At 46.1% G+C, this 10691-nt stretch overlaps 1 protein-coding gene across 4 annotated transcripts; it reads right to left on the bottom strand.

Moving 5' to 3' along the window:
• Positions 1-1215: 1215 nt before the first annotated feature.
• Positions 1216-10470, bottom strand: LOC123047269 (ubiquitin carboxyl-terminal hydrolase 3). 4 transcript variants are annotated; one of them, XR_006422889.1, is made up of 11 exons: positions 10274-10470; positions 10054-10185; positions 9888-9932; positions 9671-9782; positions 9424-9482; positions 9256-9330; positions 8819-8867; positions 8661-8737; positions 7447-7631; positions 1626-1742; positions 1216-1543 (listed from the first exon to the last, which is right to left on the bottom strand). XR_006422889.1 is itself a non-coding variant. In XM_044470764.1 (9 exons), the coding sequence occupies exons 1-9, from the start codon at positions 10355-10357 to the stop codon at positions 7542-7544; spliced, it is 723 nt and encodes a 240-aa protein (XP_044326699.1). In that variant the 5' UTR covers positions 10358-10470; the 3' UTR covers positions 7338-7541. The 4 variants fall into 4 exon arrangements, 1 of the variants encoding a protein (XP_044326699.1); XR_006422888.1 differs by having other exon boundaries at positions 1216-1742; XR_006422890.1 differs by lacking the exons at positions 1216-1543; positions 1626-1742 and adding an exon at positions 3358-3498.
• Positions 10471-10691: the final 221 nt, after the last annotated feature.

Raw genomic sequence — 10691 nt, forward strand, 5'->3', positions numbered from 1 at the left:
ATGTTTTCTTGCACACCAAGAGATGAGATTCGATCCAAAAAACACTGCAAAGCCTCCAGTTGATTTTCTGTCATCACTACAGCCTGCCCAATCAGCATCAGAGAATGCACTGACAAGTGTAGAATTGGAACGTCTAAAGTTAAGACCTAAGCTCACAGTATGTTTTACATATCTCACAATCCTCTTGACAGCTGACCAGTGTGCAGTGGTAGGAGCATGTAAATACTGACAAGCTTTATTAACAGCAAATGAAATATCTGGACGTGTAAGTGTCAAGTATTGTAATGCTCCAATAGTGCTTCTGTACCTTGTACTTTCCACCTCTTGAAGAGGCTCTCCTTCATAAGCTGAAAGTTTTTCTGAAGAAGATAATGGAGTAAGTGCAGGTTTACAGTTCTTCATTCCCATGCGAGCCAGAAGCTCATTGGTATACTTCTCTTGATTCAACACTATACCATCTTGAGTTTTATTAACCTCAATACCTAGAAAGAAATGCAACTCTCCTAGATCCTTCAAGGCAAATTCTGAGCTCAGGTCATGTAGAAGGGCATTAGTAGCATCTTGTGATGAACTTGCAACAATAATATCATCAACATAGATGAGCAGAAAAATGACCACGCTTGCCTTGTTGTAAATGAACAATGATGTATCAGCCCTTGATGCAAAAAAGCCAAGGCACCTTAACTGAGTGCTCAACCTAGAGTACCATGCTCTAGGCGCCTGTTTTAACCCATACAGTGACTTGTCAAGTTTGCATACATAATGTGGTGTTTTCTTACTCACATACCCAGGTGGCTGTCTCATGTAGACTTCCTCTTCCAGAACACCATGCAAAAACGCGTTCTTTACATCCAGCTGACGCAAACTCCATTCCCTGGATACAGCAATAGCTAGAACAAGTCTTATTGTAGCAGCTTTTACAACAGGACTAAAGGTGTCTTCATAATCTATACCATAGCGTTGTTTAAATACTTTTGCAACCAGACATGCCTTATACCTGTCAATGGTTCCATCTACCTTCTTTTTAACTCTGTACACCCATTTACAATCATCCATAAAAAAAGCATGTGTCATATAACAATTGTACTAAATATAGTAAAGAAATCTATAGTAAAGAAATCTAAATAACCTTTAGATCCATCTAAGATTTCGATTCCCAGTAAAAAAAATATAGAATAGAAAAATATGGGACAAAAAATAAATCCACTCGGTTTCAGACTTGGTACAACCCAAAAACACCATTCCTTTTGGTTCGCACAACCAAAAAATTATTCGGAAGGTCTACAGGAAGATAAAAAAATAAGGGATTGTATCAAGAACTATATACAAAAGAATAGGAAAAAGGGCTCGAATAGAAAAATAGAATCAGACTCAAGTTCCGAAGTAATTACACATAATAGAAAAATGGACTCAGGTTCAAGTTCCGAAGTAATTACACATATAGAAATCCAAAAAGAAATCTCAAAGTAATGGAAACCATTCTCTTATAGGAAATGGTTCGAAAATCGCTATTCCACCTTTTAGGTATCGTGAAAAGTGATACCTGTGAAGATCGTGCATTTCAGTCAAATTCAGATCCGTTTTTCGAGTCCATGATATAATATAACCAAATTGGATATTTTTACCTCTCTGATCTGGTAGGAGATGCCAAGTTTTACTTTTCATGAGTGTTGAGTATTCTTCATCCATGGCTTTCTTCCACCTTGGATCATCCAGTGCCTCATTCAACGTTGTTGGTTCACCTGAGATACACAACATGCCATATGGTATTGTGCCATCAGTACGTATTTTTGGATTTTTAATACCTTTCTGAAGACATGTCATAACACGTGTAGACACCGCTGGCTGTTCATGTTGCACAGGGGAGTCGGCCACAGAAGATCCCACCGGCGTTGATGCAGAAGATCCTGTAGAGTCTGGTGTGGCCCCGTCTCCACGAATCACCCTGGTATCCACAGGGTCTACGGATGCAGAAGATCCCGCTCCACTTGGTGCATGCATGCAGGGGAATCCCGGCGCGGAGCACCAGGGCGATGCGGCCCCGCCTGCTGGTGACATGGCGATGCGAGGCTGGCTGGGCGAGATGCGGGATCATGGCGTGGAGCACGAGGGAGATACGCCCCCGCCTGCCTGTGACGTGGCGGCGCGAGGTTGGCTGGATGAGGGAGTGCACCCGCGCCCGCCAGGAATGCGATCCGAGGACGATTGCGTCCCGCGATCCGAGGCTGACAGGCGAACAGGAGTTGCTGGCGCCGCCGGATCAGCTCCGTTTTCAGCGCCAATTTCGTCTTCTTGCGGCACATGAAATAAACCCTCGTTTTGATCATCTTGTACATCATTTTGGGCACAGTTTTCGCTGCGAACCTGCACAGGAACAAGAGCAGAACTGGTGCTAGCAATATTATCATCATATTGATCAGTGCAATTGTCTCCCCCTTGATCAAAACTCCAGAGATTTTCAGGAAGGAGAAGAATTTCCTTTCGAAGCAGGGCACCGGCGTTGGGATGTAGAGATGCAAACGGAAAGATGGACTCATCAAATACAACATCTCGCGAGATATAGACTCTTCCTGTAGGAACATCCAAGCACTTGACTCCTTTGTGCATGGGACTATACCCTAAGAAAACGCACCTCTTTGAACGAAAAGCGAGTTTGTGTGTATTGTAAGGTTGAAGGTTCGGACAACATGCACAACCAAAGATGCGAAGTGATGTGTAATCTGGTGTTATGCCAAGGACTCGTGTGATGGGTGTCTCAAGCTTGATGGCCTTACTAGGGAGCAAGTTAATGAGATATGTAGCAGTTAAGAAAGCTTCATCCCAGAACTTAAGTGGCATGGATGCATTAGCTAGTAATGCAAGCCCTACATCAACAATGTGACGGTGCTTTCTTTCAGCAGACCCGTTTTGTTGGTGAGCGTGAGGGCAAGAAACATGATGAGAAATGCCAAGTTTCTGGAAGAATGAGTTGAGTTTCTCATACTCACCTCCCCAGTCTGTTTGCATAGCAATAATTTTGGAGCTCAGTTTGCGTTCAACAAGGTTTTGGAAATTGATGAAAACTTGGAATACATCAGATCTTTTCTTTAACAAGTAAATCCAAGTAAATTTACTATAGTCATCAATAAAACTTACATAATAGGAAAATCTGCCAACGGAAGTGGGAGCTGGCCCCCATACATCTGAAAATATAAGTTGCAAAGGTGCAGTGGACACACTGGTAGAGACAGGGTAAGGTAATTGATGACTTTTTGCTTGTTGACACGGATCGCAAATTGACTCAATACTAGGCTCATAGGGGAGCTTATTTTTGCTAAGGACATGTCTAACAACTACTGAGGACGGATGACCCAAGCGACTGTGCTACTTTGCAGAAGATGGCTTGACGACGAGGTACGCTTGTTTATTTGACGCTGATGATGATGATGATGATGATATGAGTGGGTAGAGACCTCCCACACACCGTCCTCTAAGAATGATTCTCCGTGTGGCCAGATCCTTAACCAAGAAAAAATAGGGATGAAACTCTATGAGAACATGATTATCACGAGTGAATCGATGAACAGAAAGAAGACTTTTTGCTGCTTCAGGACGTGTAGAATATTTTTCAGATGCAAGTTTTTGATGGGGTTTTTAACAATTGAACTACCAATATGTGTTATTGCCATACCAGAATCGCTTGCCGTGTGGATTTGATCGCCTCCGTTGTACTTCTCCCGCATCGTCAGCTGATCAAGTTCTCCTGTGATATGATTTGTGGCTCCCGTGTCGGCGTACCAGTTGGTATCTACGCCGTAGGTGGCTGCATGCGCTGCCTTTTCTTCTGGTTCTCCATCTTCATAGCGCCACCAGCAGAGCCGCCCCCCCCGGATGATACTTGAGGCATATTTGGCACTCGGGGTTGTCGCGCTGCTATTGATCATGCGCCTGTTGAGGTTGGTCCTGTCGCTGGCGTCCTCTGTAGCTGTTCCCACCGCGAGCAGGGGACGGCTGCCGATCTCCACGTCCCCGCCCCCTTGTGCCTCGCCCACGGTAGGGTTTCCCACGAGCTTGGTCGCGGCCTCTGTAGGCAGCGTTTGCAGAGGTATGAAAGCCACCAGAGGAAGCATCGCCCAACATCTCCAATCTCTGATCAAACGCAGAGATTTGGGCAAAGAGGTCATCGCCGATGATTGTGTTCTTGATGGCACCGATCGCCGCAACTACAGGATCGTAGTCACGGTCTAGCCCTGCCAAGATATAGTCCACCATCTCCGGATCAGAGACGGGACGACCAACGGCTGCTAGCTCGTCGCCGAGACTCTTCATCTTGGCCATGAAGGCAGAGCTTGACATGGTGCCTTTCTTGGTGTTGGTGATCGCAATTCTCAGATTTGTGATCCGAGACTGCGATTGGGAGGCGAAGATGGCTGTCACCTCTGTCCACAACTCGAAGGTGGAATCCTTCCCGATGACCTGCGCAAGTATTTCTGGAGTCATGGAGTTCAATAGATATGAGAGCACCTGTTGATCTTTGGCGATCCAGGCCGCATACTGCGGGTTCGGCGCCATGGCCGTAGTCTTGTCCGCCTGCGCGACTTCCACCGTTTTGGGCGGAGCTGCGTCGCTGTTGTCCAGTAGACCTGTCACCTGCGCGCCTCGCAGGGCTGGGAGGACTTGTGCCTTCCAGAGGATGAAGTTTCCTCTCGCAAGCTTCTCCGTCGGTGGTGACCTGAGGTTGAGGGAGACGGACGACGAGGAGGACATAGCGACGGCATCGGCGGTTGTGGTTTGTGATTTTGTTGTGGCTAGATGTATTTGGAAGAGGTGGCTCTGATGACCATGTTATGTTGGGAAGCGTTCCTACTCCTCGATGAGGAGCCGCGTTTAGTTTATATTGATGTGTGGCAAACAGCCATGCCTTGGCGTACAAGATGAGAGGCCCGTCGTATGAGATCAGGTCGGTACAGAGGATAACTACGAGAGAGGGAGAAAGAGATGATATGTTGGTTGAGATTACAAAGTGGAGATAAGCAAGACTTAAACATAACTTTCTAACACCTCCGGCTGCTCCTCCTCCTCCTTCGGCTCCGGCGAGTCCGGAGGCAGCCCGGCAGCGATGTGGGTGGCGCGCGCGGTTGCCTCGCCGGATCTCTTGCTGGATCTCGTAGCGGCGCTCCGACGTCAACATGTCGTAATAGGTGGTCTTGCTTCGGACCATGGTGGAGTGCCGGAGCGTTGGCGGAGTGTCGAACCATGGGCAAAGCGTCGAAGCGGGAGAGGGAGGAGTTGGATGGGCTTAGACTGGCGGCGCAGAGAGGGGGAGGAGGATGGGTTAGGGTTGCGGGACGCCGGCCGGCTTAAATAGCCGGATTTGGTCTTGGGCGGCGAGCCGGAGCGGCACCACGTGGCGTTCACACCGTGGCGACGAACGCGGCGTCCGTTGGAGCGTCGAGTTTCTGGGCATTTCCGCATGAAACCCCGCCGTCAGATCGACGTGGCGGACGTGCCCGGGCCATATCCGCCCCATATTTGAGCTGGATATGGGGGTGCCGATCAGCACGTTTGAGACTCGTTTGAGGCGTATGTCTGGGTAAAAAAACGTGATCTGTCAGCTACCGGGCGGCCTGTCTAAACGTATGAGACAAATTTGAGAGGTCCGGCTGTAGATGCTTTTATAATGTTCACGTGTAGCGAGAACGGTGCCATGCCGTTCAAAGTTCAACTAAGTTGCCACTAGCAATATTATTGGCTCTCTATGATCAAGATGAGAATCGGTCCGCTTGCGATCGTCCCATGCTTGGCCACAAAAATAGCATTATCAGCAGTGGAAATTGGGGAATACGTACTACGTACTCGATCAGCTAGTCACTTGTCAGCTGCCAAAAGATCATAGCAGAAACTCAGGGAAAAAGGGTGGCCACAAACACCACTCAGAATAAGCATATACTCCCTCCGTTTCTAAATATAAGTCTTTTTAGATATTTCAAATAGACTATAACATATGGATGTATGTAGACATATTTTAAAGTGTAGATTCTAAATATAAGTCTTTTTAGATATTTCAAATAGACTATAACATACGGATGTATGTAGACATATTTTAAAGTGTAGATTCACTCATTTTGCTCCGTATGTAATTACTTGTTGGAATATCTAAAAAGACTTATTTGAGAACAGAGGGAGTAAAACCATGTAAAACTACATGATTTAAACAAGTGAACGCATGCACAAGTTTCCGGTTTTGGTGTGCCGCAAGCTGACAAAGGAGCCCTTTTTGGCGATGCCGCCAGCTACTTTCTTGGTGCTGCGATGCGGCAGAGAAGCCTTGCTCTAATCATCCATCACTTCCTTGCGCGGTAGAAGTTCTTTAATTGCGATGTCACTTGGTATCACGTTCTTTAGATTGATTCAAAGGTTCAATGACCACGACTGCAGACTTCCCGACTGTTATCGTCAAGATTAGACCGGTTTCGATATGGAAGTGGCGGCAACGACCAGCGGAGGCTCGAGTGATCGTTCGACGGTTCAAGAGCTTTGGTGTAATTTTAATCTAATTTTTAGTTTTTTGTACATTTAATGAACCTTTATAGTAGAGAATTTTTCAGAAGATTAGTGGGTGAAAAAGGCCATGTACGGCTTTGTGCGGAGCCGGTCCTAGCCGACGATAGATTCTAGCTGGAGTCAGCTCAGTAACACTTTCTGAAGAAAGAAAAACTCAGTACTACTATTCGGGATTATGCACCTTGACCCTCTATTTCCTAGCCTGGGAAAAGCAAAGGGCCAGCCAGACCAGACAGCCCGGCAGCAGGTGAAATATGTGCATCTCTCCTGCCAGGATCTCACCCATGTTCTCTTCTCTTGGCTCCCGGCCAGTCCCAGGGTGTGAGTGGCGACAGCCGACACTCATTTGGGTTGGGTTGGTAGGCAGGTCGAATGAATCTGCTACCTGCGGCAGGAGGGCCTCACCTGCATGATCTGGTTCGCCGCCGAAAATGCCAAATTTCCTCTTTTCCGGCCATGACCCGCCGCCGAATCCATGTAACCAAGGCATGCAAGTCGGCCGGCATGCATGCTACTGCTATGGTGTCACCAAACGTCGTTGTTTTTTCCTCTTATTTCAGAAGAACTGAGATATTATTGGGAGCGAAGGCTCAGTGGGCTCTGCTGATTTGGAAGGTTCTGTGTCGTACGAGTGCCCTAAAGAAGCAGAAGAAACACTGTTGGTTCATATTCTAGTGCAGTGCTCAAGTGGTGCAGACGGTGCCATATGGCCTATGTGTAATCCATTAACCTATACCACAGTGGTCAAGACGAGAGGATCGTCCTCTTGTGATGATGTGATCGACCCATACATATCACAAGAATAGAATCATTATTCACGTTACCAATTAAGAGGTTCCCTGCACGCCGAATGCATGAGATAATCGAGACAAGCACACAGGTATACCAGGCAGAAGTTCTTACGCAAGAGTGGACGGCGTCTGCTGTTGGCTGAAACAGATAGCCTTCACCCCTTCTGCCGTATCCCAGAAACAATCAACCAAAGAAGTAGCACCTCTTTACTTCAGTTTCCTCGATAGCGCCATCACATTGAAGTTTACCGAATTGGGAATCCTCTGAATCATCGCCTTGATGACATTCACGGCATCCTGGTAGAACACAAAGAACGGCGATTATTGTATTGTAAGCAGGGGAGATATAGCTGCAGATGCGAATGGGCAGTTAGATAACCGCTAGTAAAAGGTAGCTGAAATTGTGCGACTTGTAGAGACGTCGGCTGTCCTTTGCTCCTACTGTTATCAAGCCAAGGCGCTTTGCTGCTACTGTTATGATCTCTTTTCTAGTCTTCCTGTAGGCTGTTTTGGTGGGAGCTGCGTCTCCAGGCTGGGTGGTGTGCTACACTAGAGGAATTGTTTGCTACTTTGCTTTCTTTTGGTAGATGTGTTTCTTCTGTGGTTCGGCAGCGGGTTGTGGGTGTGATTGAATAAGTGTGGTCACACTGGATACCGTGTTATCAATTTCATTCTAATGAGACTGGGGGCCTGGAGCTCCTGGAATAAAAAGAAAAATAAGGCAGCGGCAGCAGCACTGGCATATACTATGATCGTAAACAATGCGCCTTGCCAACAAAACGTAACACTGTATAATGCCCATGAAACTAGCTTATATCCCGTGTTATCAGCATATGTTAAACTGCAGTGCATCAACACCACACGAATGATTTTCCAGTTGAACTTTCACTTCACATCTGCCAGCATCAACTATTCACTGGCCATGAGCAGTTATTGCTGATAGTTAGATATTGATTTGAGTCATTGAGTGCCAAATAAGTAACAGGTCAGTAACCACAACGTCAAGACTAATGTCATGAAAAGCATGACTCTTTTGACACCAGTAACTGAATCTGCTAGTGTACCTTCGTACCTGTTCTATTTAAGGCCTTACAGGCTCTGGAGGTCATGTAGGGGGATACAGAACAACTGTGTCTAGAATGTACAAGTCATCAAACAAATTGACAAGTTTGTACGGCCACCACCATCACTCATCCTACATGTTGGTAGCTTATTCTTGTAAAAATGGCCACTATTCAGACATTTGCTCTCTATTTATTCTAGGCCTTTGATGGTAGCTAGGTTATCCTGTACAAGCAAATATAACAATGGCCCTTTTGACAATACCTGCAGTAAACTTTCAGGAGATGAGGGACCATGCTTTATTGGTCCACCCTTCATTCCATCAAGCTCGTAAAGTGTCCCTACAGATATATGTCACTCATTACTGTCCTATGAAAAACAATCAAAACTGAGTATTAAATCGAGACCAGCAAAAGACTTACCATTGAGAGCCGTGAAACAAACATAATGCTCTTCTACAATGTCACCGATCTGGCAAACAACCGCCAGGTATGAAGTTAAACGTTTTCAATGAAAATAGGAGAAGAAATTTTAACAAATATTTATATGCTCACATTTTCTTCTTATGTATTTTCACTACACAAAAAAAAAATGATAACCGTAAGAGATTATAAATCAATCTGAAAGACGTCCTGTCGTAGTGTGTTAGATAACTGTAAGTGGTCATACTGCCTTTTCAAAAAAAATACCACACTGGTTACTACAACAAAGTTGTCTTTGCATTTGAACTGAAAGAAACATTATGAAGACACTTCACAATATGAGCTAAAACAATATCAATCTATTGGCTGCTGCAATGGTCATTTAGGTCTCTGAGACAGAATCCCAGTTCACATAATCCAAAAATAATAACCAGTACCTCTGTGTCACCAGCACTGGCAGCCAATGAGTGAGCTCTTGCCATGTCATCGTCCTTCTCCAACACTCTGGCACGCTAAATGTATGGCATAAGATAAAAAAGGATAACGGAAAACCATTTGAGAGTGATCAAGGTAAGGATGAATGGCTTGAATGAAGAGATAAGAACCTCATACGGGTCCATGCTGGCTGTTGATTTGAAAAACAGGTCCAAGCCTGAATTCTCCACTACAAAAGACAACATAAGCTCCTTCAACAAAAACAGAGAGCAACAGCCCAGAATGGAATCATTTTACATGATTTACATACTGCAAATTCTATTAACCTGCATAGAATCAATGCCCCCCTAATTACTTGTGCAATAGACAGAATGGCATCACACACAACAGAAGCACAAAAGCACAGAGATTGCTTACAAAGACTGATTTCTGAACATGCATTTCCAACAGCATGAAGTAAAGCGATAGTTCCACAAGCATTTCCTAATGAGTCGATCTGTTTTATGAAATACACCTCATCCAAACTTTCCTGTTGCAAAAGGAATATGTTGATGTCAAATGTGCTACTTGATGTAAGACCATAAGGGGCCTGTTACGGTGGACAGATCAGCTACAAGAAACAGAAATTGCCCACCTTGTCTTCAGTAGCTGAGACTTGCTCTGGAGGAGCAGTTGGATCCTGCATCGGGCAAAAGGAATAAGTACTGAATCTCTGAAAGTACCAATCTAGGATATATCAAGACAAAATGGACTGCCTGCACACATATTCACATATAAACTGAAGCGTGTGGCGTATGTACCTCGGGCGGATCGGGGAAGCAGAAGACGACGGCGACCACGGGCTGGGGCACCATGGCCAGCGCGTCGGCGTCTAGCCCGTAGACGTCGTGGAACTCAGCCTCGCCCCGCGGGACACCCAGCGACCACATGAACTGCGCCCGCCGCGGCGAGGAGTTCCGTCAGATAGATGGTCACAGTAGCGATGGATGATAGGAACAGCAGGCAGCGGCGGACGCTAACCTGGTTGAAGACTTCGGGGCTGGACTCCAGCGGGGGCCACCGCTCGCCGGAGCAGGCAGAGGCGGAGGAGGTCGGCGCTGCCATGGGGATTTCGCCGGAGGTTTTCTCTTTCTTTGAGAGAAATTCGCCGGAGGTGGAGGGGAGCGACTTTTTTTTTTGAGACAAGAGGGTAGCGGCAGCTTTTTGCTCCTCCAACCGGCCCAGTATGCTCAGAACAACGAGCCCGGCCCAGGTGGCCCATGCCCATTAATCTTTTTCTTAGCTGCCATGCCCCATCTGATGTAGTCAGAACTCAGAAGGTAGATTTTTTTTAAAGAAAAAGAAGGCAGATTTTAAGTTCAAACTCAAACAGCCTGAGTCACAAACAAAAAGTATGATTCGGCGTTAATAGCGAGAATCAGTTAAGTATTTGCAGGAC

The sequence above is a fragment of the Triticum aestivum genome, chromosome 2B (genome assembly GCF_018294505.1).
Source record: "Triticum aestivum cultivar Chinese Spring chromosome 2B, IWGSC CS RefSeq v2.1, whole genome shotgun sequence".
In the NCBI taxonomy this organism is placed as follows: Eukaryota; Viridiplantae; Streptophyta; class Magnoliopsida; order Poales; family Poaceae; genus Triticum; species Triticum aestivum.